Here is a 27,838-nt window from a genome sequence, read left to right as displayed (position 1 = left end):
CAAAACATATCTGTTTGTGGTCAATTTTAAGTAAGGAGCAATAGAATCTTAAGAAACTTAATTCAGGCTGAATGTGTCAAGTTGCAATGAGCCTTGGTGAAATAAAGAGTCTTTTAGGCTACATTCATACTGCATGGTCGGGTGTCCAATTCGGATTTATTTGTCAAATACGATCTTTTTGGTGGCCATTCATATAAAAAAAAAAGCGATTTCTAATGTGAACATGCGGATTTGACATCATGACGTCGCAAAATTACCCCAAGCATTTCCAATAGAATCTTCTGTGAACCTTTAATTCTTAGCAACTCTGACCATCTTATTTACACATCTGATGTCATCTCTCAGATCTGATGCAACTGGCCATCAAACTATAAGGAGAAAAACGTGACTTGTTGTGTTTGGTGGCCATGTTGGCAGGAGAGTCAGGTGTAGGGATAGGAATTGATAATATTTTTCCCGTTCTGATTCCACTTTTGATTTTGCTTAACGATTCAGTTCCTTAACGGTTCTCTTATTTATTATTTGGAGAAACAAAAGAGAAAATAAGATGAATTAGCTTCAATTTTGTTGATTTTAGAGGTAACATAACTTTACAAAACCTACAGTGAAGTCACATACATAGTATAGAAGAAAAAAATGTATTTAAAAAAATAAATAAATGTAATAAATGAATATTCCTCTGTAATTTTACAAAATAAATCATGTGGAAATTACACAAGAATGTAACATTTATTGATTTAGTGATAGCATTTTGTGGTATTAACTTATTACATGCAACGTGGTATATGTTTTGATGATTGTTGCTTACAGTTTATGAAAACCTTGAATTGAAAATTTCAGAACTTGTGGGGTTTCAAAAAGTGTAAGCTAGGATCATCAAAAGGATAATAAAGGCTTGACATATCTCACTTTGCATGTAATGAGTTAATATCACATTATAGTTTCACATTTGAAGTTAAGTGCTTACATTAATGGACTTGTACACAATATCTTTTTTTTTAGATTCACCTGTATGTAATGACTGAGAGAAAATCTGGTGGGAGGAAAACATGCAACTTTTCTCTGACTGCATTTGAACATTCAATTACCAAAAATGATGAGTGTCTACTGTAGCGAAATGGGTGCAAGCTTTTGACAACAAACTTAGTCACTGCTCTGTGACATTCGTTTAGCGGCAGACATTAACTGTAAAGAATACTAAAGAATACTAGCCGTCAGAATCTGTTTCTCGTCATGCTCATCTCAATGAGAAGGAATTAATTTTAATTTGACAAATAATAGCGTTAATATGACAGGCCTTGAGTTAGTACAAAATAGCAAGCGATTCCAAGCAATTGATACACTCAGAAACAGTTTTCGATACCCGTCCCTAGTCAGGTGACTAGTTGTGTTTGGTGGCCATGTTGGTATGACAGTCAGGTGACTAGTTGTTGGTACAGCGGCTGTGCCATCAACTTGCGGGTTCCAGGTTTGATTCCAGTTTCTGCCATCTGAGTTACGTCCATTTTATCCTTGGGCAAGACACTTCACCCTTGCTCCTGATGGGTCATGGTGAGGGCTTTGCAAGACAGCTTTCCACTACCAGGGTGTGAATATGTGTGAGTATGGGTTAATGTGGAAATAGTGTAAAAGCCCTTTGAGTAACTTGAAAGTAGAAAAGCGTAAGTATAAGAGTCACGTGACTTGTGTTCAACGATGATGTTGGCAGGGGAGTCACGTGACTAGTTGTGTTTGGTGGCCATGTTTGCAGGAGAAGCAGCAGATAAAATTAATATACCTAAATCATGTTAGCTTCCAACGTTCAGAGTTCACATTTGAATCACGCAAATATTGAAACATACAACACAAAATCCATCCATCCATCCATTTTCTACCGCTTTGTCCCTTTCGGGGTCACGGGGGGTGCTGGAGCCTATCTCAGCTGCATTCGGTCGGAAGGTGGTGTACACCCTGGACAAGTCGCCACCTCATCGCAGGGCCAACAGAGATTGACAGACAACATTCACACTCACATTCACACACTAGGGACCATTTAGTGTTTCCAATCAACCTATCCCCAGGTGCATGTCTTTGGAGGTGGGAGTACCCGGAGGGAACCCACGCAGTCACGGGGAGAACATGAACTCAAGACCTTCGTATTGAGAGGCACATGCACTAACCCCTGTTCCACCGTGTTGCCTACAACACAAAACATATAGGTTAAACATAACAAACGTGTATAATGCACCTGCCATGGTTTTTACATCTATAATTAGCCATAGGAATGTAAATAGTTGAAAATGTTACAGTATTTGGAATTAACTCATTAGCTTTCTGTCGCCCTACTGTCTTTAGTTGATCAGATATTTCCCCTTACCGGGTGGTGAGACTGCTGACATCAGATGTGTAAGTGGGACAGTATTGACAGTCAAAGTTGCATCAGATGTGAGAGATGACATCAGATGTGTTAGTGGGGCTGTCATAGTTGATAAGAATTAAACGTTCATAAAAGATTCCATAGGAACTGCTTGGGGTAATTTTTGACCCCACTTGTGAAAGAGTGGGTCAAATGGCCTCATGTCACAAACATGTTGTATGAGGAATACCTGGAATATGAAAATATTAAGTTTTGAAGAATAACAACCGAGTTATTGGAAAAACGCATTGATTTTAAATGGGGTAATTTTTGACCCTACTCTTGGAAGAGTGTAGGTATAGGTTGTGCATCTAAGGCAGGGGTGTCAAACTCAAATACAGAGTGGGCCAAAATTTAAAACTGAACAAAGTAGCGGGCCAAAAGTTGAACAAATTAACCTTTTAATAGGGACCCAAACAAGTTTTGCATTGAATATTGAACAAGCAAGGCTTATATAACTTTATAGTGACATGCAAAATCGAGTTTCAAATAATAATAATAATAATTAAAAAATAATTGCAAATGCAATTTAAATAAAAATTGAATGCCTCTTTTCTATTTGCAGCCTTCTGAGGTAAATATCAACATTAACTTTTTACACAGGCTAATGCATTTGAAAATAAAATGTACAAAATACACCCCCACCACCACCACCACCACCACCACCCACACACACACACACACACACACACACACACCTTGTAGCGTCCCGGAAAAGTTAGTGCTGCAAAGGGTTCTGGGTATTTGTTTTGTTGTGTTTATGTTGTGTTACGGTGCGGATGTTCTCCCGAAATGTGTTTGTCATTCTTGTTTGGTGTGGGTTCACAGTGTGGCGTATATTTCCAACAGTTAAAGTTGTTTATACGGCCACCCTCAGTGTAACCTGTATCGCTGTTGATAAAGTATGAGTTGCATTCACTTGTGTGTGCGTGCAGAAGCCGCACATATTATGTGACTGAGCCAGCAATCGTTGGACTGGATGAAAAGCGGACTTGAGGATTTTCGGGAGGGGCACTGAAATTTGGGAGTCTCCCGGGAGGGTTGGCAAGTATGAGAATTAGCGGTGAATGCGGTATTACCGCGGCAGCGCCGCTGTATATAATCGGCAGGCCAGCTCTCGTGTTAATTTCATATCGCCTCAAGGGCCAAGTGAAATTACACGGCGGGCCAAATTTGGCCCGCGGGTCAGAATTTGACACCCATGATCTAAGGGGTAAGTAATGTTATTAGAACTTTCACTCTCCACAAACCTGTTACGAAAAGATTATTATAGGATTAAGAAATAATATCCCAGCTTTGTTTGTATCTCTGCCACTAATGTTACATCTGCTGTGCATGTTTGTGTTATAGGTAAATCAAGAGAATGTGGTGAAGGTGGGCCACAGACAGGTGGTCAACATGATCCGCCAGGGGGGGAACCGCCTCCTGATCAAGGTGGTGACAGTCAGCCGGAATCTGGACCCTGACGATACGGCACGCAAAAAAGGTAAGTCCTGTCAAGTAGAATAGGGCTGTTGAACTAAATTGTTGAACAGCCCTAAATTTTCCAGAAAACTAAGGATTGGAGGGCTGTATTCTTCTTTCACTAGTATTCTTATAGAGCCTGCCTCTTATGCAGTGGACATTTGATTTTAGTTTGTCAGAGTTGCAAAATTTGGAAAAACAATAGTCCTTCCTATTATAACAGGAGCATGTTGCTGGGTTTTTTTTAGAAATCCACTCCAAAAATTTTAGTATCTTCCAAGTTTTATAAATGGTGGCCAGTCGGGTGTCATTCACAGGCCACATTCGGACCGCGGACCGTGAGTTGAAGTAGAGGGTGACACAAGTTTTGTTGATGAATGTAGCTACTCCATCACTACCATCAGTCTAGTCTAGATAATGATAGTGTAGGTTTACAATAGGATCTATCTAGATTTACTATATAATTTACCCCTTGCCGTTCCAACAGCCCAGCAACTCATTTCATGACGATGCCTGTTTGTGTTCCTCGCCGTGTTATACATTGTTGTTAAACTTACTGTGTTGAAATTAGACGTATGCATGCAATACCAGGACACAATTATAACTGTAGGCTTGTAAACACAAATGCAGACAGTCACAAACATAAACATAAACGAAATGAGCCATCTGTAGATCCATCGTGGAGGGCAGCATTTGTGAACACTACGGTAAATGTGAATGCAACAATAATGGAAAAAAAATCTAAGTCTTTATCAAATGATGCTAAAACATCTGCAGAACTGTACAGAGATCGACTTAACCATAATTTATTTTTCAAAGTTTAAGGACAAACTGGATGTCTTGCACAAAGCAAAATAAATAAAAGTAACTGGGATCTTTTTTTATTTTTTTATTTATTTAAAAAAATGTATCACGCTTTTGCATATACAGGTTTAAGAAAATACATTCGAAGAACCTATCTGCATCTACTCAGAGGTATATATGAACTATATATTTGATGATTAAAAAGTCCTTGAGCTTTAAAGGATTACAGTCACAAACTGAGTAGGTGTTTGTTCAGCCTCTTCTTAAAGACATGAATAGTGCTTGATTTAATGTCTCCAACAACCACAGGGGGAAGGCTGTGGAGAAATCTCCTGTTGAGGCATTTGGTGTTAAACTTTAGGATTTCCAGGGCATGGCTTGGTAGTACCCTCCGAGTGATACGACCTGAGATGTGGGCTGGTGGTAGCAATGCTATAAAATCCGCAGGACAGCTGGGGGTGTGCATTTTATAAAGGGCGGTTGTTGCTGCAACTGCTCGTCGATGACAGAGCTTGCTGATGGCGAACTGCTGTAGGGCAAAGTCCTCATCCACGCCGATGATTTTAAAAAACATTTTTTGGATGATGCCGAGCTGCCCAAGAGTGGTTTTAGCGGAATTCATCCAGGCTAGGCAGGAGTATTCCACAATGCTCCTGACCTGACCTTTTATCGATGTTGGCCAACTTATGTAGTGCTCCGAGACACTGACCAGCGCTTTGGCAGATGTTAAACAGGTGGCTGGTCCACGTTAATTTGGAGTCAATATGGACCCTGAACCTCTAACTGCTCACACAGCCCGATTTTAGTGGCCCCGAAGAAGAGATCTCGGCGGGATGGATTCCTCTTCCTGGACAGGATCATAGCCTTGCACATGTTGGGCTCAAAAGTGACCTTCCAGGTGTCAGCCCACTTTTGAATGTTCTACAGGTCTATGTTTAGCGATGCAGCTACCTCCAGTCCATTTAATGTTGTTGTAGGTGCGAGGATGGTGGAGTTGTCTGTATACAAGAATATGGAGTTCTCACACTGTTCCACAACATTATCTATGAAGTTGGAGAATAGTAATGGGCCGAGAATTGATCCCTGGGGTACAGATGTGTTTGTGGGAAGTCGAATAGAAGATTGACCTGAGATTACAATGGTGGTTCTTCCCTGAAAAGTAGTTCTGTTGCCAGACATGCAGTCTTCCATTTATGCCTTTTGAGGTGAGTTTAGCCTTTGTGCCAAACCTGGTCGAATGCACCCTTAGTGCAACAGCGTACACTTTGCCACCTTTGTCGAGAATGTTGTTCAATGTCTGTGACAAAACTGTAAGGGGGTCTGCTATGCTGTGGTTTGGTCTGAAACCATATTGTTTATTAGAGATAAGGTCATGGCGGAGGAGATATCTCTGCAGCTGTTTGTGGACAGAGGATTCCATCACTTTACTTATGACGCTGAGCAGGGATATGGGATGGTACTTGGATGGATCTGCTTTAGGGTCCCTTTTGTGAATTGGGGTCACTCTTGCAGTTTTCCATTGGTCAGGAAACAAGCCACGAGAGAAGAGGAGTTGAAAGAGGCGGCTGAGGGGACTGGCTAGTTCTGCGGCGCATGCTTTGAGGACCCTCGTAGGGATTTCATCCAGCCCTGAGGCCCTACCTGGGTCGAGGTTGCATAGGATGTTCCTCACCTCTTTGGGTTTGAAGTGGACATCGCCTAAGTAAGAGGATGGTGGTGGGCTCTGAAGCTGGGGTTGTGCTGATTCCCCAGGCAATGTGCACTTGTCCGCAAAGGTTTGGCAGAAGATGTTGGCCTTTTCACTTGCTGATATGGGGTATACCCTGATGTTCGATGACTGGTATGTCCATAGAGCCACTTCTCCCGGAGAGTATATTCACAATGCCCCAGCATTTTTTCGAGCTGAGTGCTTTGCCCGATATATATTTTTCAGCTTGTTGTATTGTCTCTTTGCTCGTTTCTCAATTGTATTGAACTCTGCCCTTGCTTCCAGAAAATGTTGCTTTGATGCCAGGTCATTGGATGTCTGCATCTTGCGGTAGAGCCGTCGCTTTTTCTTGGTTGCTCTTCTGAATTGTTTGTCAAACCAAGCTTTATCCCCAGGCTTTCTGTTTAGGACAGGGGTGTCAAACTCAAATACAGAGTGGGCCAAAATTTAAAACTGAACAAAGCCGCGGGCCAAGGTTGAACAAATTAACCTTTTCATAGGGACCCAAACAAGTTTTGCATTGAATATTGAACAAGCAAGGCTTATATAACTTTATAGTGACACACAAAATCGAGTTTCAAATAATAATAATAATAATAATAAAATATCAATGGCATATCAAATACAATTTAAAAAAAAATTGAATGCCTCTTTTCTATTTGCAGCCTTCTGAGGTGAATATCAACATTAACTTTTTCCACAGGCTAATAAATTTGAAAATAAAATAACAATGAATAAACCAACCATTCAGGACTTTAAACTGCTCAGTTTGCAACACACTGATCTAATCTGATGTGCCCAAGCCAGATACCTGGCATCTTTTCTTGGATGCTAGTTCATTAATGTCGGGGTTCAGGCTTTGAGCTGAGGCAACCTTCATTATCGAACGAAGGTGTACATCAGTCATTATATCTTGTAGTCCACCCGGACCACAGTCTTGGGGGCGTGCCTTAAAGGCACTGCCTTTAACATCCGCTTTTCATCCATTCTAACAACGTGCCGGCCCAGACGCAAGACATGTGCGGCTTCAGTACGCACACACACGTGAATGTAACGCACAATTGATCAACAGCGATACAGGTCACACTGAGGGTGGCCGTATAAACAACTTTAACTCTGTTCGAAATATACGCCACACTGTGAACCCACACCAAACAAGAATGACAAACACATTTCGGGAGAACATCCGCCCCGTAACACAACATAAACACAACAGAACAAATACCCAGAACCCTTTGCAGCACTAACTCTTCCGGGACGCTACAAAATACACCTCCCGCTACCACCAAACACCCCCCCCACACACACACACACACACCTTGTAGCGTCCCGGAAGAGTTTGTGCTGCAAAGGATTCTGGATATTTGTTCTGTTGTGTTTATGTTGTGTTACGGTGCGGATGTTCTCCCAAAATGTGTTTGTCATTCTTGTTTGGTGTGGATTCACAGTGTGGCGCATATTTCTAACAATGTTAAAGTTGTTTATACGGCCACCCTCAGTGTAACCTGTATCGCTGTTGATAAAGTATGCGTTGCATTCACTTGTGTGAGCGTGCAAGAAGCCGTACATATTATAAGACTGGGCCAGCACTCGTTGGACTGGATGAAAAGCAGACGTGATGATATTTGGGAGGGGCAATGAAGTTTGGGAGTCACCCGGGAGGGTTGCAAGTATGAGATCTAGCGGTGAACGCGGTGTTACCGCGGCACCGCCGCTGTATATAATCGGCGGGCCAGTTCTAGTGTTAATTTGATATCGCCTCAATGGCCAAGTGAAATTACACGGCGGGCCAAATTTGGCCCACGGGCCAGAGTTTGACACCCATGGGTTAGGATATTGGTTGGTATGAATGCAGCCATGGCGTCTCGCAATAAATTAGTGAGAGTGGTGCAGATTGTTTCAGGATCTTCTTCCTTGAAGATACTGGACCAGTTCATGGTAGTTAGGTACCCTCTCATTTCCCAGAATTGAGCTTTGTCATAACTCCCGACTCTGCGCTTGTATGGCTTATCTCTGAAGACTGGTAGTTTTAGCCGGATATGTACAGTGTTATGGTCCGAGGAGCCAACATTTGCCAGGGTGTATGTGGTTGCTGGAGTGACAATCTACTCCAGTCCCAAGCAGTTGGCAAGTTGCAGGGTTTGTCATCAAGCAGCATCTGTGACATTGCTCCCCAGCCACTCTTTGTGGTTTACATTGAAGTTGCCAATGAGCATCATAGACTCGGCTCCGAACTTGTCCATCACAGAGAAGGTTTTTCTGTCGAGGTAGTGTAAGACTTCATTGGAGGCACTTTGGGGGCAGTAAACAGCACCTATCAGCAGCATCCTGGTCTTCAGAGCAACAGTGAACCACATAAGCTCGAAGTCTTCAGGGTCTTTGGATGGATTGTGGTAGATGGATACACCTTCTAGATAGTAGACTTCTATACCGCCTTTGGCCGCCCCAGTGCAGTCTCTGCGACAGCTGAGTGAGTATCCAGGAATTTGTATCTCATCTGCTCTGTCTGGAATGGTGGAGTCCAAGAATGTCTCTACCAAGCTGACAATCGATGGCTTCTTCTCTGAACAGAGGTCGGAGAGGTCCCCAATATTGGTGCGTAAACCTCGGATGTTCACTTCAAGTATTTCCAGTTTATTTTCGCTAAGTCGTTGTTGAGGTCTGCGCATAGGTCGGCGTTGGGTGGTCTATCCGTTTCGAGGCTTTCTTTTTAGTTGCTTCTTAGTTTCCTAGCATGGGGTTGTCAGCAACAGGGGGAACTGGCCCCTGCGCCCTTGAAACACACCTGAGCAGTGTGGCAGAGATCAGTGCATACATGACCTAATCTGAAAGCATATTTCATGTGCAGAGGACTCATAACGGATTGAGTTTCAGAAGAAGCCATTTGGCCAAGGACGGGTGATCACACTATTTATGATATCTACTACCCCTCTTAATCCACAAGTTGTCAGAGTTTGTAGGTGACAAACCCCAAGATGCAGAGAAGGCGGCAGGCATTGTGCGGGAAAACATTATTTAATGTTAAAAAAAATAAAGAAAAAAACACAAACCAGGAACTAGGAACAGGAAACAGGATGCCAGGAAAACAGGAACTGGAAGACGAGGAACAAAAAGACAGCTTACCGCTACCGCTTACAGCTACACTGACATCGACAAGTAGGAATGACAATAATCCAGCGCAGAGTGGAGGACAAAGCCGGTTTAAATAGCAGCTGGCTGATTGACACCAGGTGTGGCCCTGTGCCAATCAGCCACAGCTGAGGGGAAAAATCACTCAGGGAGATAATCAGGAAATTCCAAAAATAAGAGCGCTGACAGAAAACAAAGACAAACGCAGAAGAAAAACTAAAACATGGCCAAACTGTCAGGGACAAGCCTGACACAAGTATTACATCGATATAGTTTGTGTGAAAAGAAAAACATTGCTACCCAAAATGAGAGCAGCAGGAAAACTTGTTGATGTTGCCTTTTTAAGGCCTGATAAACTCATTAATTCATTGCCGTAACAGCTCTTCGAAAATCCACAGAGACACCCAATTTGTATGACTTATGCACACTGCGTGTACACACGTAACTACTGCTTCTATGCTGGACACAAAACAAACAAAATGTGACCTTGGCTTGCCTAAAATAGGTTTACGAATTGCTCATTTAAATATCAGTTGGTTTGCCTTTTAAAGTTCAGTAATTGTCTAATGTAATCAATACTACCAATTTTGATATTTATCTGAGTTTTATTTAAAGTTATATTAGTGATACTGAGATATCGCTAACTGGCTACAATGTTTTTAGAAAGAATATAAATAGGTATGGAGGAGGAGTAAATATTTATGTGCAAAGCAATGTACCTGCTAAAACCAGATATGATCTGACGGTTTCATCTGTTAAAATATTTTGGTTTCCATTTCAACTACCTCACATAAAACTAATAATTGTTGGTTGTTGTTATTGACCTCCAAGCTCCACTGATGATATATGTGCTAGGCTTATGAATGTGACAGGTGGAAACAGAGAAATATTGGGCGATTTTAACTAGGGGTGTGGGAAAAAAATCGATTCGAATTCGAATCGCGATTCTCACGTTGTGCAATTCAGAATCGATTCTCATTTTTAAAAAATCGATTTTTTATTTATTTATTTATTTATTTCTATTTATTTGTATTTATTTTTATTAATCAATCCAACAAAACAATACACAGCAATACCATAATAATGCAATCCAATTCCAAAACCAAACCCGACCCACAACACTCAGAACTGCAATAAACAGAGCAGTTGAGAGGAGACACAAACACGACACAGAACAAACCAAAAGTAGTGAAACAAAAATGAATATTATCAACAACAGTATCAATATTAGTTACAATTTCAACATAGCAGTGATTAAAATCCCTCATTGACATTTATAAAAAATTTAAAAAAAGAACAATAGTGTCACAGTGGCTTAATAAGCTTGACAACACACTGCGTCCAATATTTTCACAAAGATAAAATAAGTCATATTTTTGGTTCATTTAATAGTTAAAACAAATTTACATTATTGCAATCAGTTGATAAAACATTGTCCTTTACAATTATGAAAGCTTTTTTCAAAAATCTACTACTCTGCTTACATGTCGGCAGACTGGGGTAGATCCTGCTGAAATCCTATGTATTGAATCAATAGAGAATTGTTTTGGGAGTCAGAATTCCGGTGACGTCATCAAGCTGAATGGCAGCTTAGAGTAACATCTCCCTCGTGAGAAAAGTTATTTCGCCCCGTTAGACCGTAAAAAGCCACATTTTCAGATAATCTCTGAACAAACAAAAGGGGCAAGAATGGGGAAAACCAGAGGAAATCGAGGAAATACTGTTGCAGAGCCGGTAAATGAGGAAAGCTCTGTGTCCGAGAACAGCTCACCTGTAAAGCTACAAGATGGCGGTGCTAATGCTAACCCTCGCTCAAAGGAGGCGGACGCCGAAGGTTCAGTCCAAGTTCTGGAGGAGATTCGGGACTTCCGAAAAGACATAAAAGAACAGTTGAACGATATTAAATCTGAGCTCATCAACATTAAACAACAAATTACAGACACAGAGAACCGAATTGAGAAGGTGGAGGACCGGATTCAACACGTATGTGTTGAACAATATGATAAAAGTCATTCATCAGCAAGAAAACAAACTACTCGACTATGAAGGGAGATCCCGACGCGAGAACTTGAGGATATACAATGTTCCCGAAGGAGCCGAGGGACCGTCCATGCCAGAGTTTGTGGAAAAACTGCTGCGGGACATGTTGGAGATCCCAGCAACTACGCAACTCGACATCGAAAGGGTGCACCGCGCGCTGGCGCTGTCACACCAAATTTCTCTCCCCCCCCCCCCCCCCCCCCCCCTTACTTCCGGGGTCATTTCCTCTTACGTCATTGACAGCGATCGATAACACTTTGGCTTTGACACAGGACAGCAGCACACAAAATATTGTAGTGAAATGGTTTCAACAATAATGTTGATTTAAAGTACAGACATTTAACAGTATTATATATTAATTAATATGAGTGAAATAGTTTCAACAATAATATTGATTTAAAGCACAGACATTTAACAGTATTATATATTAATTAATATGAGTGAAATAGTTTCAACAATAATATTGATTTAAAGCACAGACATTTAACAGTATTATATATTAATTAATATAATGAATTAAAAGTTGCAGTTAGTAGGCTTAAATGAAGTAAATCGCCAGGATCAGACGGTTACACGGCTGAGTGGTATAAGGAATTTAAAAAATAATGAATACCTGTTTTACTCCCCACATTGAATTGGGTCTTAAAAAAGGCACAAACGCCACTTAGTTGGAGGGAGGCAATTATCTCAGCTATACAAAAAGAAGGCAAGGATATAATTGAATGTGGATCTTACAGCCCAATATCGGTTCTCAATGTAGATTATAAACTATTTACTTCCATTATGGCCAAACGATTAGAAGATTTCTTACCTATATTGATACATAATGATCAAACAGGTTTTATACATCAACGGCAAACACAAGACAATATAAGAAAGACACTACATATTATGGATCATATACAAAGAAAAAACATTGAAGCAATTGTTATAAGTGTGGATGCTGAAAAGGCCTTTGATTCGGTCAATTGGAATTTTCTTTACAGAGTTTTGTATAAATTCGGCTTTCAGGATACAATTATTAAAACTATACAGGCACTATACAACAATCCTACTGCTAGGATTAAAGTCAATGGATACTTATCAAATAGTTGTACCCTAGAAAGGGGCTCTAGATAGGGATGTGCATGGTCACCATTACTCTTTGCATTATATCTGGAGCCATTAGCTCAGTTTATCAGACAAAATGAAGATATCAAGGGAATCATGATTAAAGGAAGAGAGTATAAATTGGCCTGCTATGCGGATGACATTTTGGTTTACCTCGGACACCCAACATACTTGCTCCCTAAATGAATGCAATCATTTGAACTGTATGGTCAACTATCAGGATATAAAATCAATATAGGTAAAACCCATCTACTCTCATATAATTATAACCCACCAGGGGAAATCAGAAGTAGTTACCCTCTGATATGGCAAACAGAGTCTTTTAAATACCTGGGCATTAATTTGTCAAAAGATCTAACAAAATTATCAGAATACAATTATCTACCCATACATAATAAAATAAAAGATGACATAGCAAGATGGAACTTAATTCCTTTTTTTAGCCTTAGTTCTAGCATTGTTTCCATTAAAATGAATGTATTGCCAAGACTGCTGTACCTATTTCAAACCCTGCCAATAGAGATTGACCAAAACCAATTCAATGAATGGGACAAAATGCTATCAAGGTACAGTATATATGGCAAAGTAAAAGGCCAAGAGTTCGTCTCAAAACTTTACAATTGGTCAAACAAAAGGGAGGATGGGGTTTACCTTGCCTCCGATATTACTATTTTGCAGCCCAGATGAGAGCAGTGATATGCTGGTGCAACCCGTCATACATTGCTCAATGGAAAATTATTGAAGAAGAAATGCCCTCCATCCCTATACAAGCAATCCTGGCGGATAGCAATTTACTAACCCACATAAATAACATTGATAACCCATGGGTGAAATGGACCCTTAAAGTGTGGAAAATGATTATAAAGGAATACAAACTCGAGAGTGATATTGCAGTTCTTAAATAGTGTGCCTATGATACAGAGTTTACACCTAATAAATTAGACTCAAGATTTAAGGACTGGATATCTAAGGGTATAACAGCTTTATGTAGTGTAATGAAAGATTAAAAAAATGCTTAGTTTTGAAACTATTAAAAGGACATATATATTAGAAAACCAAGACTTCTATCGATATTTGCAGTTGCGGCATTTTGTTAATATGAAGGTGAAAAGCGTCACAAAGACGGGTATATGTTTGATTGAACTGTTTACAAAAGCCTACAATTCAGAAGTTATTGATATAACTTTCATGCCTGTATAAGGGTCTGTTGAATATGAAATCATATTCAACTTCATATATTAAAACAAAATGGGAGAAGGAAGGAGGGATAACTATATCTGAGGAAGAATGGACAATAATATGGAAATATCAATGTACTTGTACCAGCTCACCCAAGTGGAGGGAGTTTGGCTGGAAAAATTTGATCAGATTTTTTATTACACCTTCTCAGAAGTCTCATTATGATAACAACTCCAATGCCTGCTGGAGAAATTGTGGGAATTCAAATGCAAACCACTACCATGTTTTCTGGGACCGCTCCACCATAAAGGACTATTGGAAAGCGATACACCAAGCTCTACAGGATATTTTCAACGTGAAATACCCCTCGAAAGTAAAACTTTGTTTTTTGGACATGTACCTCAGGAATGGCTGAAGAAAGATAAACACTTAATGAATATCCTACTGGTGGCTTGTAAAAAGACCATTACTAGGAAATGGATATCCCAGGAGATCCCAACTTTGAAGCAATGGATGGAAACAACAATGGACATATATAAAATGGAGAAGATAACCGCCTTTATTAATTATAAATTGGAGAAATCTACTTCATACTGGGAAAATTGGGTCAACTATGTCACGCCCCATAAACCTGACTTGAATTTTTCGAATTAGTGATTGTATTGCAAAAAAAAAAAAAAAAAAAGGGATTACTACCTATATGTGTATATGTATGTATGTATATATTTATATATATATGTATGTGTGGGCATATATATATATATACCGGTATATATATATATATATATATATGTATCTGTTTATATTTTTTTTATTTCTGATTACTATTGTTATTCATGTATTATTATTTCTTTTTCTTTCTTTTTTTTTGTTTATTTAATTGATGTATTTGTAGATATTACTTTGTTTTTTTTGTTGTTTCTTTCTTTTTTTGGGGGGGGGGGTATGGGTGGGATATAAACAAAAATATCTTGATATTTAGGGCATACAATAGATATATGATTTATGTGAATATGATGTAATGGATAGGAATGTCTGATGCTGGATGTCAATAAAAAAAAAAGAAGAAAAAAAAAGAGAATTGTTTTGAATCGGGAAAATATAGTTTTTGAATCGAGAATCACGTTGAATCGAAAAAAAATGATTTTGAATCGAATCGTGACCCCAAGAATCGATATTGAATCGAATCGTGGGACACCCAAAGATTCGCAGCCCTAATTTTAACATTGATTGGTTGTCATTGTGTGCCTTAAAAGAAAATATAGTCATCACTTACTCTGGACCTATGTAATTTGTCTTAAATCATCAATGCTCTTACTCGAGTTACTTTAAACACAGCAGGTGTATATTGTAAGTCATGCATTGGTCTTATTTACACTAATACTGGGGAACTGTTTTCCCGGACTGCATCTATTTCAGTTAGCATTAGTGATTATAATGTCATAGCTTTGGTTAGAAGAGTAAGTGTAACTAAGACTCGGCCTAGAATTGTCTTGCATACTGTAGCTCTTACAAATATGTTTGTTCAGAAAGTTTTAACTCTGATTAGGTCTGGGCTGTAATTATGTCATACAATAATTATTACAGTTATTACTTTTATATTTTAGAAAGAGATATATGTTTGAGACAATACAGCCATACCGGTGTCTTCTGATGTACCTTTGTCACAGCTGTTTATGGTCAGTGTGGCACGCCGCAGCTGTAGAAGGGAGTCACAACCGCGCATTGCCGACGCCACCCCAAAACCCCCCCACCCCTCGACGCACAGCCGACGTGCCCGCACCGTAGCTCCGGCGGGCGGGCAGCTGCTCCTCTTTATTAACAAGAGGTAACACAAGCTGGTGAAAAGATTCAACAGAACAGCCGTCAGAACCGACAAACTGCTCCTGCTAACTGCTAAAGCTAACAAATACAGTTGAGTTCAGCCAAAACCCTCACTGACGTCACGTGTCGCTTAGCAACAGACACTTTTGAAGGCACACACACACACACACATCCTCTCATGAAGTTTTCTTAACTGCATATGAGTCATTAAAAAATCTTTAAATATATGTCATATGATAGACTGACCATACGTCCTCTTTTCCCCGGACATATCCTCTTTTGCGGGGCTGTCCGGGCGGGGTTTCTTACGTTGCGTGTATTTTCAATGTACGTCCAGAGTTAAGAAGGGGTTAAAAACAAAACAAATTGTGAAGGTGTGGGCACGCAGGCAGCAACATTCGTGAGGGAGGGGCAGAGACAGAGAGCAAGACAGTCGAGAGACAGACAGAACACAAGAGAGAAGCAGAAATGTAAATGCAACTTCACGGATGATTTGCGGGAAAAGCATCTGTGTTTTCGTCCTGGCCGTGACACATGGAAAGCAGAATGCACTGTGTGCAAAGCAGGAACGTATATATATCTGTGGCGGCAAATAAAGGGGCCAACGATTTACAAGCCCATATCGACACTACAAAGCACAAAACAGCTGTGCAGGGCGAAAGCTCGTCTGCTGTTTTTTGTTTAAATGTAATTAACTTGTTTTGAGGCATTATTTATGTTTAGATTATATACAAGAGGTTATTTTGAATATTTCTACCTTTGCACTTTTGTCCACAACTGTGAATGTTACAGAATATAAGTGTGACTTATTTTGTTATATCAGTGTTGGAGTTAACGCACTTTTTGTGTCTTTTTAACGCATTGAAATCAGAAAGGACGCATATTTTTTGTTTGTTTTTTTACCATTTGCGGCCCACAGCTAATGTTTTAAAGGCCCACGGCACATTCTAAGAAGACTATTAAAATAAACTAAAACATAACAAAAGTGAAATAAAAAAGCTTAAAGGTGAAATTTAATTTAGAAACAGTTGCAATGTTGACTAATAAAACAAAGCTGTTTTTTTTTTTCTTTCAAACTGTCATTGCTCAAAACATAATATTGAATCAAAATCAATGGTATTATGAATTATTGACCTATCCAAGGTTCCGATTACTTCACATGAAATATTCCACTTAGAAAAATATTTTTGGTGGAAGATTTTGCATATTTTGTGTTTGCCAAAAAAAACATAGTTTTGTTTGACAAAAAAGGGTGGAAAACAAACAAACAAAAAAAACAACATAAAAAAACTAAAACATTTTGAAATGAGGAATAGATCTGAAGTTGATGTAGACTCCAGAGATTTAAGCGTTAAATAAATAATGTATGTATGCCCTGGCACACCATTATTTTCATTTCATGACCCAAGCAAAACACTTGTTACACTTTTATACTGAAATAAATACACGTACAACTTATTAAATAAAAACATAGAAAATACAACCAGCAGCGGTAAAGTTTAGATCCATGACGGAAAGAATAAAGTGAATGAATGTTTATAACTGAGTACATTTACATATGTATACAAATTAGTTTTCTTTTGTATTATTTTTTTTAATGAATTAAGTAACGTTTATGACAACCTTTTTCCAAAACACAATATAGAATGTGAGATATAACAGGATAATGCATACATTTATCATTTGTTTTCAAAACGCTTACAAAAAAGTGACTGTGGGACCCCATTTTTATGACTTGATGGGGTCCCTTGGACTCCATTTAGAAAATTTCTAGCGCCAACACTGCTGTCAACAGAGGGGGAAAAAATGCTTTATTTAAATAAATGTATTGTTTATAAAGCAAGTTCGAGTATCATTGGCAAATTTTCACCTAGTCCCGGCCTTGGCGTGCTGCCCACCTTGGCACGCATACTGTATATGTGTCCTCTTTTTGGGATTTCAGAATATGGTCAGCCTATCATATGATATGACATGTATTTAAAGATTTTTTTTAAGTAACACATTAATTACTTTCTCTAGTCACTGTTGCATTTATTAAAGAGTAATTCCATTAGTAATTAAATTACTTTTACTTCTATGCTAAGCAACAAGTAACCATATTTGATTGCTTTTCAAAAGTAATTTTCAGAGCGCTGGTAGTAACAGTAATGTGGTGTTAAGTTTAAACTAAACACTTAAATACCAATATATATCGTATTTCACGATTCGGCCTAAAAATATTGGGATATCAGTTTTGGTCCACATCACATCACATCACATTATTCCACTAAATTGGAATAATATTTATTCAAAAAAACAAACCAATAATGCTCTAAATGTGTTTGTAAACAATTGCTTCAGAAAGTAGCGGATAAACATGCACCCTGAAAGAAAGCTTTTGTTAAAAAGCCCACAGCACCTTGGCTTGATACACAACTAAAAACGTGTACGGCTGAGTTAGATGAATTAAAGCAATCTGCTGTAAAATCTCCTGATTCATGCTGCAGTACAAAATACTGACAACTTGGAAATTTGGTGACTAAAATGAACAAGCAGAAGAAAAAAAAAATATGATTCAAATCAAATCTACAATGCGAAGTATAATGGAAATAAATTCTGGCAGGTATTTAACGACATGCTTAGCAGAGTTAAAAAATATTGAACCTGCATTTATTGAAATCAATGGTAAGTTTTAACTAAACCTGGTGAAATTAACTACTATTTTAATAATTTTTTATGAGTAAGGTCCAATAAATAAGAAAGAATAAAATATATTTGATGACTGGACAACTTAAGCATACTAATGTTTGTTATAATAAATCAATAGAACTGATACATAAACATATTATGAAAGAGTAAAATTGAAACTTCACCTTTTGTCCAATATCACTACATGATGTGAAAAAACTTTTAGGCACTGTGAAAAATAACAGGTAGTTTGGACTACATTGATAAATTATATGTCGGATTACACTGTTTGCCTGTTTGTTATATTTTAAATCTGAGTTTTAAAAATGGTCTATTTCCTCAAGCTTGTAAAGTAACCAAAATGATAACCATACCCAAAAATAATAAGACAGCCTTCTGTGGTACCAATAGTAGACCAATTAGTATTCTACCTGTTCTTAGCAAAATCATCGAGAAAAAAAATGTCTTATTTTTCAGCATGTTCAGCAGTTTCAGCATGCCTACAGAGATGGTCACTCTGCAGCTATAAAACTTTTCTATATGAATGATGATTGGCAGCAACAAATTGATGATAAAAATATGTTAGGCTAAAGAACAGCTTCTTCCCCAGGGCCATAACCATCCTGAACGGACTGCCCCATTGTCCCTCATAACTGCCTTCTCTTCGGTGCAATAACCCATTACACCAACCACCCTGTTTTTGTTTTGTTTTTTCATGTATATATTCATTTCACACCATATTCATTGCACTTCTACATTTTTTATATTTTTATATATTTGCACATTGTTTTTTTTGTTTTTTGTTTTTTCTAGCATGCACACATCGCACTGTATGGAATGGCCTCAATCTCGTTACCTTGCGTAATGACAATAAATCTGATTCTGATTCTGATTCTGATGTTTGTGCTGCTACATGTACCGTAGATTTTATTGCAGCGTTCAACATTATAAATCAGGGGTGCACAAGCTTTTTGCCTTCATGGCCAAAGTTAAAAAGTGCCAATGGTCTGGCGGCCAAACAGCGATTTTTAAAGGGGAACTGCACTTTTTGGGGAATTTTGCCTATCGTTCACAATCATTATAAAAAACATGACGTTGGATGTATTTAAAAAAAAATGCATTCTAACTCGTAAACAAACGTAAATAAAACGTAAATAAAAGAGCCAATGGGCGGTCTTCTATTTTACCCATAAGTCATTCTTCATCTAAACGGTAATATAACAAGATTCAATCTGTCGGCCTCCTAATGACAGCTGACATGGTAAGTGATGTTTAATTATGTTTGTTGGCTCTCATGAGAGTTTTAAACAGTGATGTAGTTAAAAAGAAGCGAACGTCGTGATGCGTTTTTGAAATGAATGCGCCGCATATGCTTAAAATGATCAAAATACGTAAATATGAAATATTGTTATAAATGTGCCTGTTACTACATTACATATATACTTACAACTTGTATATAAAACCTTAATGGAGGTGTTTGGATGTTTCTTTAAAGGTATTTTATATATCAGAATAGAGTGGCTCCTATAGGCTCCATTTTAAGGATACTTTTGATTGCATTTATTTACTAATTAGAATGCATTAAAAAAAAAAAAACATATGTGTTCTTGTCTGACATAAGGATTGTGAATGATAGGTAAACATTTTTTTCAAAGTGCAGTTCCCCTTTAACATGCAACAGCACCACGAGTGAGGAATTTAGCCTCAGACTGCCATATACAAATAAGGTTGTAAGAAGATACAGTCCATCGATCGATAAAGCCAATCAATAGGTGGCAGCTAGTTATCCTGTAAAAAAAACTTATATATTTTACGGTAACAAACTGGCAGGTCAGTCACCAGAAATTTACTGTAGAATTTACAATGATTTTTAGACCAAATTATTGTTGCTTTTTTACCGTTAAGTCTGTGACTTTTTTTTCCCAGTGCATTACTGTAAATTGAAAAACGGTACCACTTATTTTTACGGTAAAATTGTGGCCACTGAGCTGCCAGTCTTTTACAGAAAAATATATGGTAATTTTTTTACTGTGCGTTACTTTAAATTAAAAACGATACCACATTTATTTTTACGGTAACATTTTGACGATTAAGGTGCCAGATTTTTACAGAAAAATCAATGGTAATTTTTTTACAGTGCATTACTGTAGATTAAAAAACTGTATCATTCTTTTTTTTTCCTGTAAAGTTTTGGCGACTGAGCTGCCAGGTTTTTTTACAGAAAAGTCTGCGTTAATTTTTTTTTTACAGTGCATTACTGTAATTAAAAACAATACCACTCTTAAAAAATTTAAACCGGTACCATTCTTATGTTTACAGTAAAATTGTGTCGACTTAGCTGCCAGTTTTTTTATTATAGAAAAATCTACGGTCATTGTTTTTTACAGTGCATTACTATAAATTGAAAAACCATACCATTGTTATTTTTAACCGCAAAATTCTGGCGACTGTCCTGCAACTTTACCGTAAAATCTATATTTCCTTTTTTTTACAGTGCATTATTTGCAAATGGAAAACTTGTACTACGGATCATTTTAGGGTAAATTTCGTCAACTGAGCTGCCATGTTTTTACCCTAAAATATACTGACTTTTTTACAGTGTAGCCTTGCGGACATAGTATCAATGATTGTGCATCTTGAAATAGGTCAGTATGAATATGTGTAATATTTGGTTGCCACCCTTTGACTGGCCAAACAAAATGACATGATGGGCCAATTTGGCCCGCGGGCCCCACTTTGGGCATCTTGTTATAGATCATGGTTTACTGTTGAGAAAGCTTTCTGCATATGGTTTTAGGAATTGTGCAATTAGTTGGATAGGTAACTATTCAACTAATAGGCCTCAATTTGTATATTTTAATGGTAACCTTTCTAATGTGAGGAGATTAGACTGCAGAGATCCCCAAGGCAGCCGCCTTGGTCCTCTGCTCTTCTCTATTTTTACTCATGTTTGTTTTGTCTTTTTTTATGTAAAAAGCGCATTTATAACGATGTTCAGTATGCAGATGACTCTACACTACATGCATCTTCAAATAACATAAGTATTTTAAACAATGTACTGCAAAGTGAACTGGACTGCGTATCCAGTTGTGTTGACAGGAATAGGTTTGTTTGAAATAACAGTAAAACAAAATACATAATTCGGGGCTCTAAACACACATTAAATTAAATCCTCTGTCATGCACGTTGAAAGGGTTTTTTGGACCAGAGGCATGAAACTGAGCTGCTGGGTTAACCATGAATAATCAATTGAATTCATCTTGTCATACAAACAAGATGTGTCCAAAATGGGCAGGACTGTTCTCTCCCTAAGATCTTGTAAAAACATCTTCCCCAAAACATCACAATTTATACAGCAGCAAATAATTTTATAAATAATAATGTAACCTATTTTTATGGGCTTTCCTCTTTGTGATGTTAAGTTCCTGTTATACGCTGTTATACAGTATATGCCTTGAGCTCTTATTTTGAAGGCGCTAAGGGCAGAAGTGATGACACGTTGTAGTGGAGCAGAGGTTTTGGAAAGAAAGAAAATAAAGTGGTCCTCGTGTAAAACTGGAGCCTCCGTGTTTGTTATTTTGTAGTTTGATACAGTATAGGCAACATTTATAAACCCTCGGTTACATTGGTGGCAGCGTTGGGATCGAGGTCTCGCAAAAGAAAGACGTCTATTTACCGTAAAGTTCGGAGAGTCAGTTAGCTTCATCTCAGTTAGCCGCAGCTAGCAATGGTGGAGCGTCGTCTTGTCAGAAAGCACAAAGACTTATTTCATCTTGCTGCTGCTATGTGGATTAAAGGCGAGGACCCGCTGAACTATAGCTACAGAGAGCAACGTGGAGAAAGATCGTTCGCAAGCAATGTAAAGATTGAACTCCCGCAGCCATTTTCCGGTGAGGAAAAACTAAGTTTCCCCTGCTGGGCCACACAATATGAAGTAGCAGTGAAGGCGGTGGTTGGAGGCACGGGCAGTAGCTTTGACTATGAACTGGTGAGGATTTTACCCACGCGGTTAACAAAGGCTGCTTTTCTTCAATGGGATAGCTTGCCAGCTGCCGTTCAGGTGGACTACGATCAGGTGAAAGAGAAATTGCAAGAGGCTTTCGGACAAAAACGTTTTCTAGACTGTTTCAGAGCAAACATCTCTGCCCGCCTACGTGCTCCCGGAGAGAGTCTGGAAGTATATGCAGCAGACATAAGCAAGCTAGTTTAAGAGGCATTACCAGGCTACGGTGATATAGCTCAGAAAGAGGAGACATTTCGCAGATTTCTGGCTGGACTCGACTGAGAGCTAAATGTCATGAGCAGGGAGCGACGGATTTGGAGGAGGCCCTGACCATCGCTGGCCGGTGTGAGATGGCCAGAGAGGCCCTAAGGATGGACTATGTCAGCACACAGGTACGCCCACCTCCCACTGAAAGCGGTACAGCGGCCATGGTGCACTCCATATCTGATGATGGCGGTGGTTTGTATAGGACTATGGACAGACTTACTGCAGATATGACGGAAATGAGGATGGAAATGAAACGAATGGCAGAGGAAAACACCCCGACTGCGATCCAGCCACTGGAAAGATGAACGGCGAGCACCTCATCCAGTACGTGAAAGTCAGTGTCAGTGTACTTGTGGGGAGCAAGGCTGTCTGTCTCGCCCATGGGGTCAACGAGAGGGCTTTCACCTGACCGTGGCTATGAACAGAGAGGGCGTTCACCTGACCGTGGCTGGCGCGCAGAAGGAGGGCCGAGGGAGAAACAGGACTATTGGGGCCCCTACAACAACCGAGCCAACTCTCCAAGTTGGCAGGGTCCAAGACCTGCTAGGAGCCCCTCTAATGAGGAAACACAGAGACGGCGAGGTGTGCATTTTCTCTCCCCCACAAGGGAAGACGCTACAAACCAGTCGGGAAAAGAGATGTAGCTCATGTTGCAGCCCAAACATCAGCTACAGAACCTATGGGTCCTATGGAGGGAGGGATGTTTATCCCCTCCATGAGCAATGCAATGACACCGGACAAGACAGAACAGTGAACCTCATATGTGAGGGGAAACGTTGAAGGGACTAAAATTAACATATTGATCGATTCAAGAGCAACCGAGTCGTTTATCAGTGACAACTTCCGCATGTCTGTTCCAGCCCTGCACCCTTAACGGCGGATTTTATTGCTGCACGGGCGGTGAATGGACAGTTGCTCGACACACTGGGCACTATAACAGTGACTCTGCATCTGGAGAAGACCTCCCGGCAGCAGGTTTGCCACGTTATTAGGGGGTCCATACAAACAGCGCTACTGGGCTTGGACTTTCTTGTCGCAAATCACGCCCTCCTGGATTATGCCCGTGGCCAACTACACCTATGGGACACTGTACTTCCACTCCTGAGTGGCAAAGACCTGATCCCGGAGTGTTGCAATGTTTCCATCGCCACTGCCGTGACACTGCCCCCCCTCAGCAAGATGCTGGTGCCTGTGAGTGTGTCCCCACCTGGGCCCGTTGATCAGCTTCCTGACTTTGTGGGTTACTTATCACCCAACCTTAAAGGCAAAAGTGAGTGTGTCATGGCTCACACGGTGACATCTGTAAAGGACGGGGTTACCACAGCCCATGTGTTGAACCCTACAGATCAGGACATTATACTGAGAGAAGGCGTGCACCTGGGGGTGTTTTTCTCCGTGGATGAGGCAGAGATTGTGACACTTCCTCCGAGACTGTCTCTGCCATTTCATTCAGTGAGGTGCCTGTTGTGTCACTGGAGGAGTCTTCTGCTAGTCAGAAACAGAAAGCACAACTGGTTGTACTGCTGGCCGAGCATCAGGGGATATTCAACCCGTCAAAAGAGGGGACTGGCAAATGCACCCTTATCCAACATCACATCAAGACCGGTGATCATCCTCCTTTGCGGCAGCACGCCTACCGGACTTCACCATAAAAGAGAGAGGAAATAGACAGGCAGGTGACCGCCCTGTTGGCGGACGGGGTGTTGAGGAAAGCTGCAGCCCATGGGCCTCGCCTGTGGTCCTTGTAAAGAAGAAGAATGGTGAGTGGAGATTCTGCATTGACTATCGTCGCCTGAACAGTATAACCATGAAAGATTCTCATCCGCTCCCCAGGGTGGATGAGACCCTGGATGAGACCCTGGATGCGCTGGCGGGCTCCCTGTGGTTCAGCACGTTGGACTTCACTAACGGATATTGGCAGGTCGAGGTCGCTGAGGGAGACAGGGAGAAAACTGCCTTCACCACGGGCAAGGCCCCTACCAGTGGCGGTCTATGCCGATGGGCCTTACTAACTCACCTGCAACATTACAGCGCATGATGGAGCTGGTGCTCAGAGGGCTCCCCTGGCAAGTGTGTATGGTGTACCTTGACGACGTTTTAATATACAGCCCCACCTTTGAGACCCATCTCACCAGTTTGCGTGACGTTTTCTCCAGGATCCATGCAGCTGGCCGCAGGCTGAATCATAAGAAATGTCATCTGGCTCGAGATCATGTAGTGTTCCTGAGACATGTTGTTTCTCGCCACGGCTTACAGCTCGACCCTCGAAACACAGACAAAGTCAGAACCTGGGCCACACCACAGAACCCAGCCGAAGTGAGAGCCTTTGTGGGCCTTTGTTCTTACTACAGACGCTTTGTTAAAAACTTTGCCCAGTAAGCAGCCCCTCTGCACCGCCTCACCTGCAAAGACACACCTTTTAAATGGACAAGTGAGTGTGACACAGCCTTTGAGTACCTGAAGGGGGTGCTTTCATCTCCTCCAGTTGTCACCATGCCTGACTTCAACATCCCTTTTAAAGTGTACACAGATGCCTCTTTGGAAGCAGTGGGGGCGGTGTTGGCTCAGAACAAGGACGGACTGGAGCGAGTGGTGTCATACGCTAACCAAGCACTCAGTTCCCCAGAAAAGCGCTGGTCTGCATTTGACAGAGAGCTGTGGGCCGTAGTGTGGGCTACACGGCAATTTAGACATTACATAGGATCAGCTGCCTTTACCATCATAACTGATCACAAGCCTCTGCTGGGCCTGCGTGGCATGTCCATTGACAAGGATTCCACGGGACGCAGAGCAAGATAGATACTGGAACTGGACCCTTATAACTGGAGTATGCAGCACAAAGACAGAAAATGGCATACTAATGCTGATGGACTCTCACGGCATCCTCAAGACCCTGAGCCTAGTGTGGTAAACACAGGTGAGACAACCACACAAGTGAATGTCATAGGCTCAGATATAGAGCCCAGTGTTCCCCAACCAGTCACTCAATTGCTACAAACACCCACGGGAAACCCCCCGACCTCTGACCTCCATACAGGGGAGTGGCGTGTGGAGAAGAACAGTGGGATGCAGGACTTGTCGTTCAATAATGCACTTTCACATGACGGAACGGAAATGAAGGGGCTACAACGGGCCGACCCAGATATTAATCGGGTGTTGGACTGGATGGAGAAAAGTGGCCCTCGGCCATCTAAGGGGCAGATGAGAGGTAGCTCCCGGTGGCTTCGAAAATTATGGACTGAATATCCCCGCCTCTCTGTTGTTAATGGACTACTTTGCAGGACGGTGAACTCTACCCTCATCGAAGATGCTCTGTGTCAGGTTGTCATGCCCTCCTCACTTATCTCTGATGTGCTGCAGCATCTACATGGGGGCTCTACATCGGCACATTTCTCAGTGGAACGAGTGTGGAAACGTGCAAGGGAAACTTGTTCATGTTCAAAGATATTCAGCGGTGGTGTGAACAGTGCATCCCATGTCAAACCCGCAAGGCCCCGGTGCCTAAGCATCGGGCACCGATGGGGAGCGTCCATGCAACGTGGCCACTCCAGAGAATGGCAAGGGACATTCTTGAACTGCCAGTGACTTCTAAGGGAAATAGATACGTGTTAGTAGTTGATACAATATGTGCCCCCATCATTTTTTCCAGTCCAAACTACTTTTGAAAGTACATTTCTGAAAATAATTGACGCTAACCTAAAAAAACATTCTTCTTTTCAGTGCATTCAAAATGCTATTCTTCAGTGTCAGTAGCACTTAGACAGATTCTGAGACTGAGAGTTGTAATTTTACTGATCTTATTAGGAAACCGTTATATATACAGTTAGGGTTGCAACACTCGACTATTCTGATGGATTATAAAGCGTACACGGTGGCTCCAATTTAGACATGCCGTTTTAAAATTCAGCTCGAGATATTTTTAGGCATGTGCCAAGAATGAAGACTACAAAGAAGACTACTTTATTCAGAAATATTCATTTTCATTGTAACCGCTGCTCATTAGACTTATACATAAATAAAATAAAAGCAAGGGAAAAAAACAGGGCAGCCAAAAGAACAGAAATACAGTTTTGTGATGATGATGATGATGTGTTTAGAAAGCTGCACAAAGGTACTCCATAAAAACAAAGTTCAACTGGTGGACTTAAATGGTAGTTAAAGCTATTTCTCCGTCTCTCTGTTGTTACAGTCGCTAGCTAATTAACAAACTAACTATCTTAACGAGGAGGGTCAGATACCATATTTTTTAGATGGCCGACATACATACACTCTTTGACGCGTTTAGAGTGAAATGTTCTCATACTTTCAATGTTTTTTTCTCACAATGTTGTTGCAGTACATTTTTGTCTTCTGTTGCTTGCCGGTCACCGGTGGCGCTGACTCGCATATGTTATTTTCCATCCGAAAAAACACAGGCGATGACGTCAACGACTGTTATTGACAAATTAATGTGTTGTCAACAAATGTAATATTGATTTTTGATGACAATGTCAACTTATTATTGCATCCCTATATAAATTGCACAGGTGTGGTCAGAAGTTATATATACACTCATTTTGTGTCCTAAACGCTGTATTTACATCATTCTTTTACCAGAGTGTATTTTTTAAGTATTTTGAAAATCAAGAAATGGGTCCATGTTTGGACTTATTTATGTTTTTTGTTTTGTTTAGTTTTTTTTCCAAATTTACACCAATGTTTACATACAGGCTTACTTATATGTAGGCACCCCACTGATCTCACTAATGGTTAAATGTCCCTTAGTGTCACCTCAACCAGCCATTCTTCTGGTCAAAGGATGGGTTAAATAAGTTACTAAGGGCCCAAAATGATTGTGATAATCATGCCAATGATTAAAATGCAACTGATACTGTATACCGTTACTGTAACTTTGGAAGGTTGTCACTTTGGTCATTTGTGCATTTCAAATCCTATAAATGTTGACAAAAGTTAACCAAAGTACATTGTGTTTATCTTCTACTTTTATAAAATGCACTTTCCTTTCTGATACAACATCTGGAACGTTGTTTCCTGAGTATTTCAAACTGAATTATTTATCCATCCATCTATCCATTTCTACCGCTTGTCCCTTTATGCATTTTTCATTTTCCTGCTATCACCTGCCTTTTTTGTATTTTCTTTGTTGCATTACAGCTGTGCTTCTTAAATAGTGAGGTGGGGTGGGTCTTTAACATAGGGCACTAATTGAAATATGTTTTGAAAATGAAATGGTTTTGCAGTCTGATTA

The 27,838-nt window shown here is 40.1% G+C and overlaps 1 protein-coding gene across 3 annotated transcripts in view; it reads left to right on the top strand.

Annotated features, from left to right (window-relative positions):
* Nucleotides 1-27,838, top strand: part of LOC133616101 (SH3 and multiple ankyrin repeat domains protein 2-like) — a 471,816-nt gene that overhangs the window by 325,621 nt on the left and 118,357 nt on the right. For all 3 annotated transcript variants that reach the window (XM_061975200.2, XM_061975199.2, XM_061975202.1), the window contains exon 8: nucleotides 3,746-3,881. In XM_061975200.2, the coding sequence (XP_061831184.1) occupies nucleotides 3,746-3,881 (136 nt within the window). The remainder of the gene's footprint in view (nucleotides 1-3,745; nucleotides 3,882-27,838) is intronic.

This window comes from Nerophis lumbriciformis, linkage group LG15 (genome assembly GCF_033978685.3).
Source record: "Nerophis lumbriciformis linkage group LG15, RoL_Nlum_v2.1, whole genome shotgun sequence".
NCBI classification, from domain to species: Eukaryota; Metazoa; Chordata; class Actinopteri; order Syngnathiformes; family Syngnathidae; genus Nerophis; species Nerophis lumbriciformis.
The sequence above is the reverse complement of the archived record's forward strand: the minus strand, read 5'-3'. Positions and strand labels throughout refer to the sequence as shown.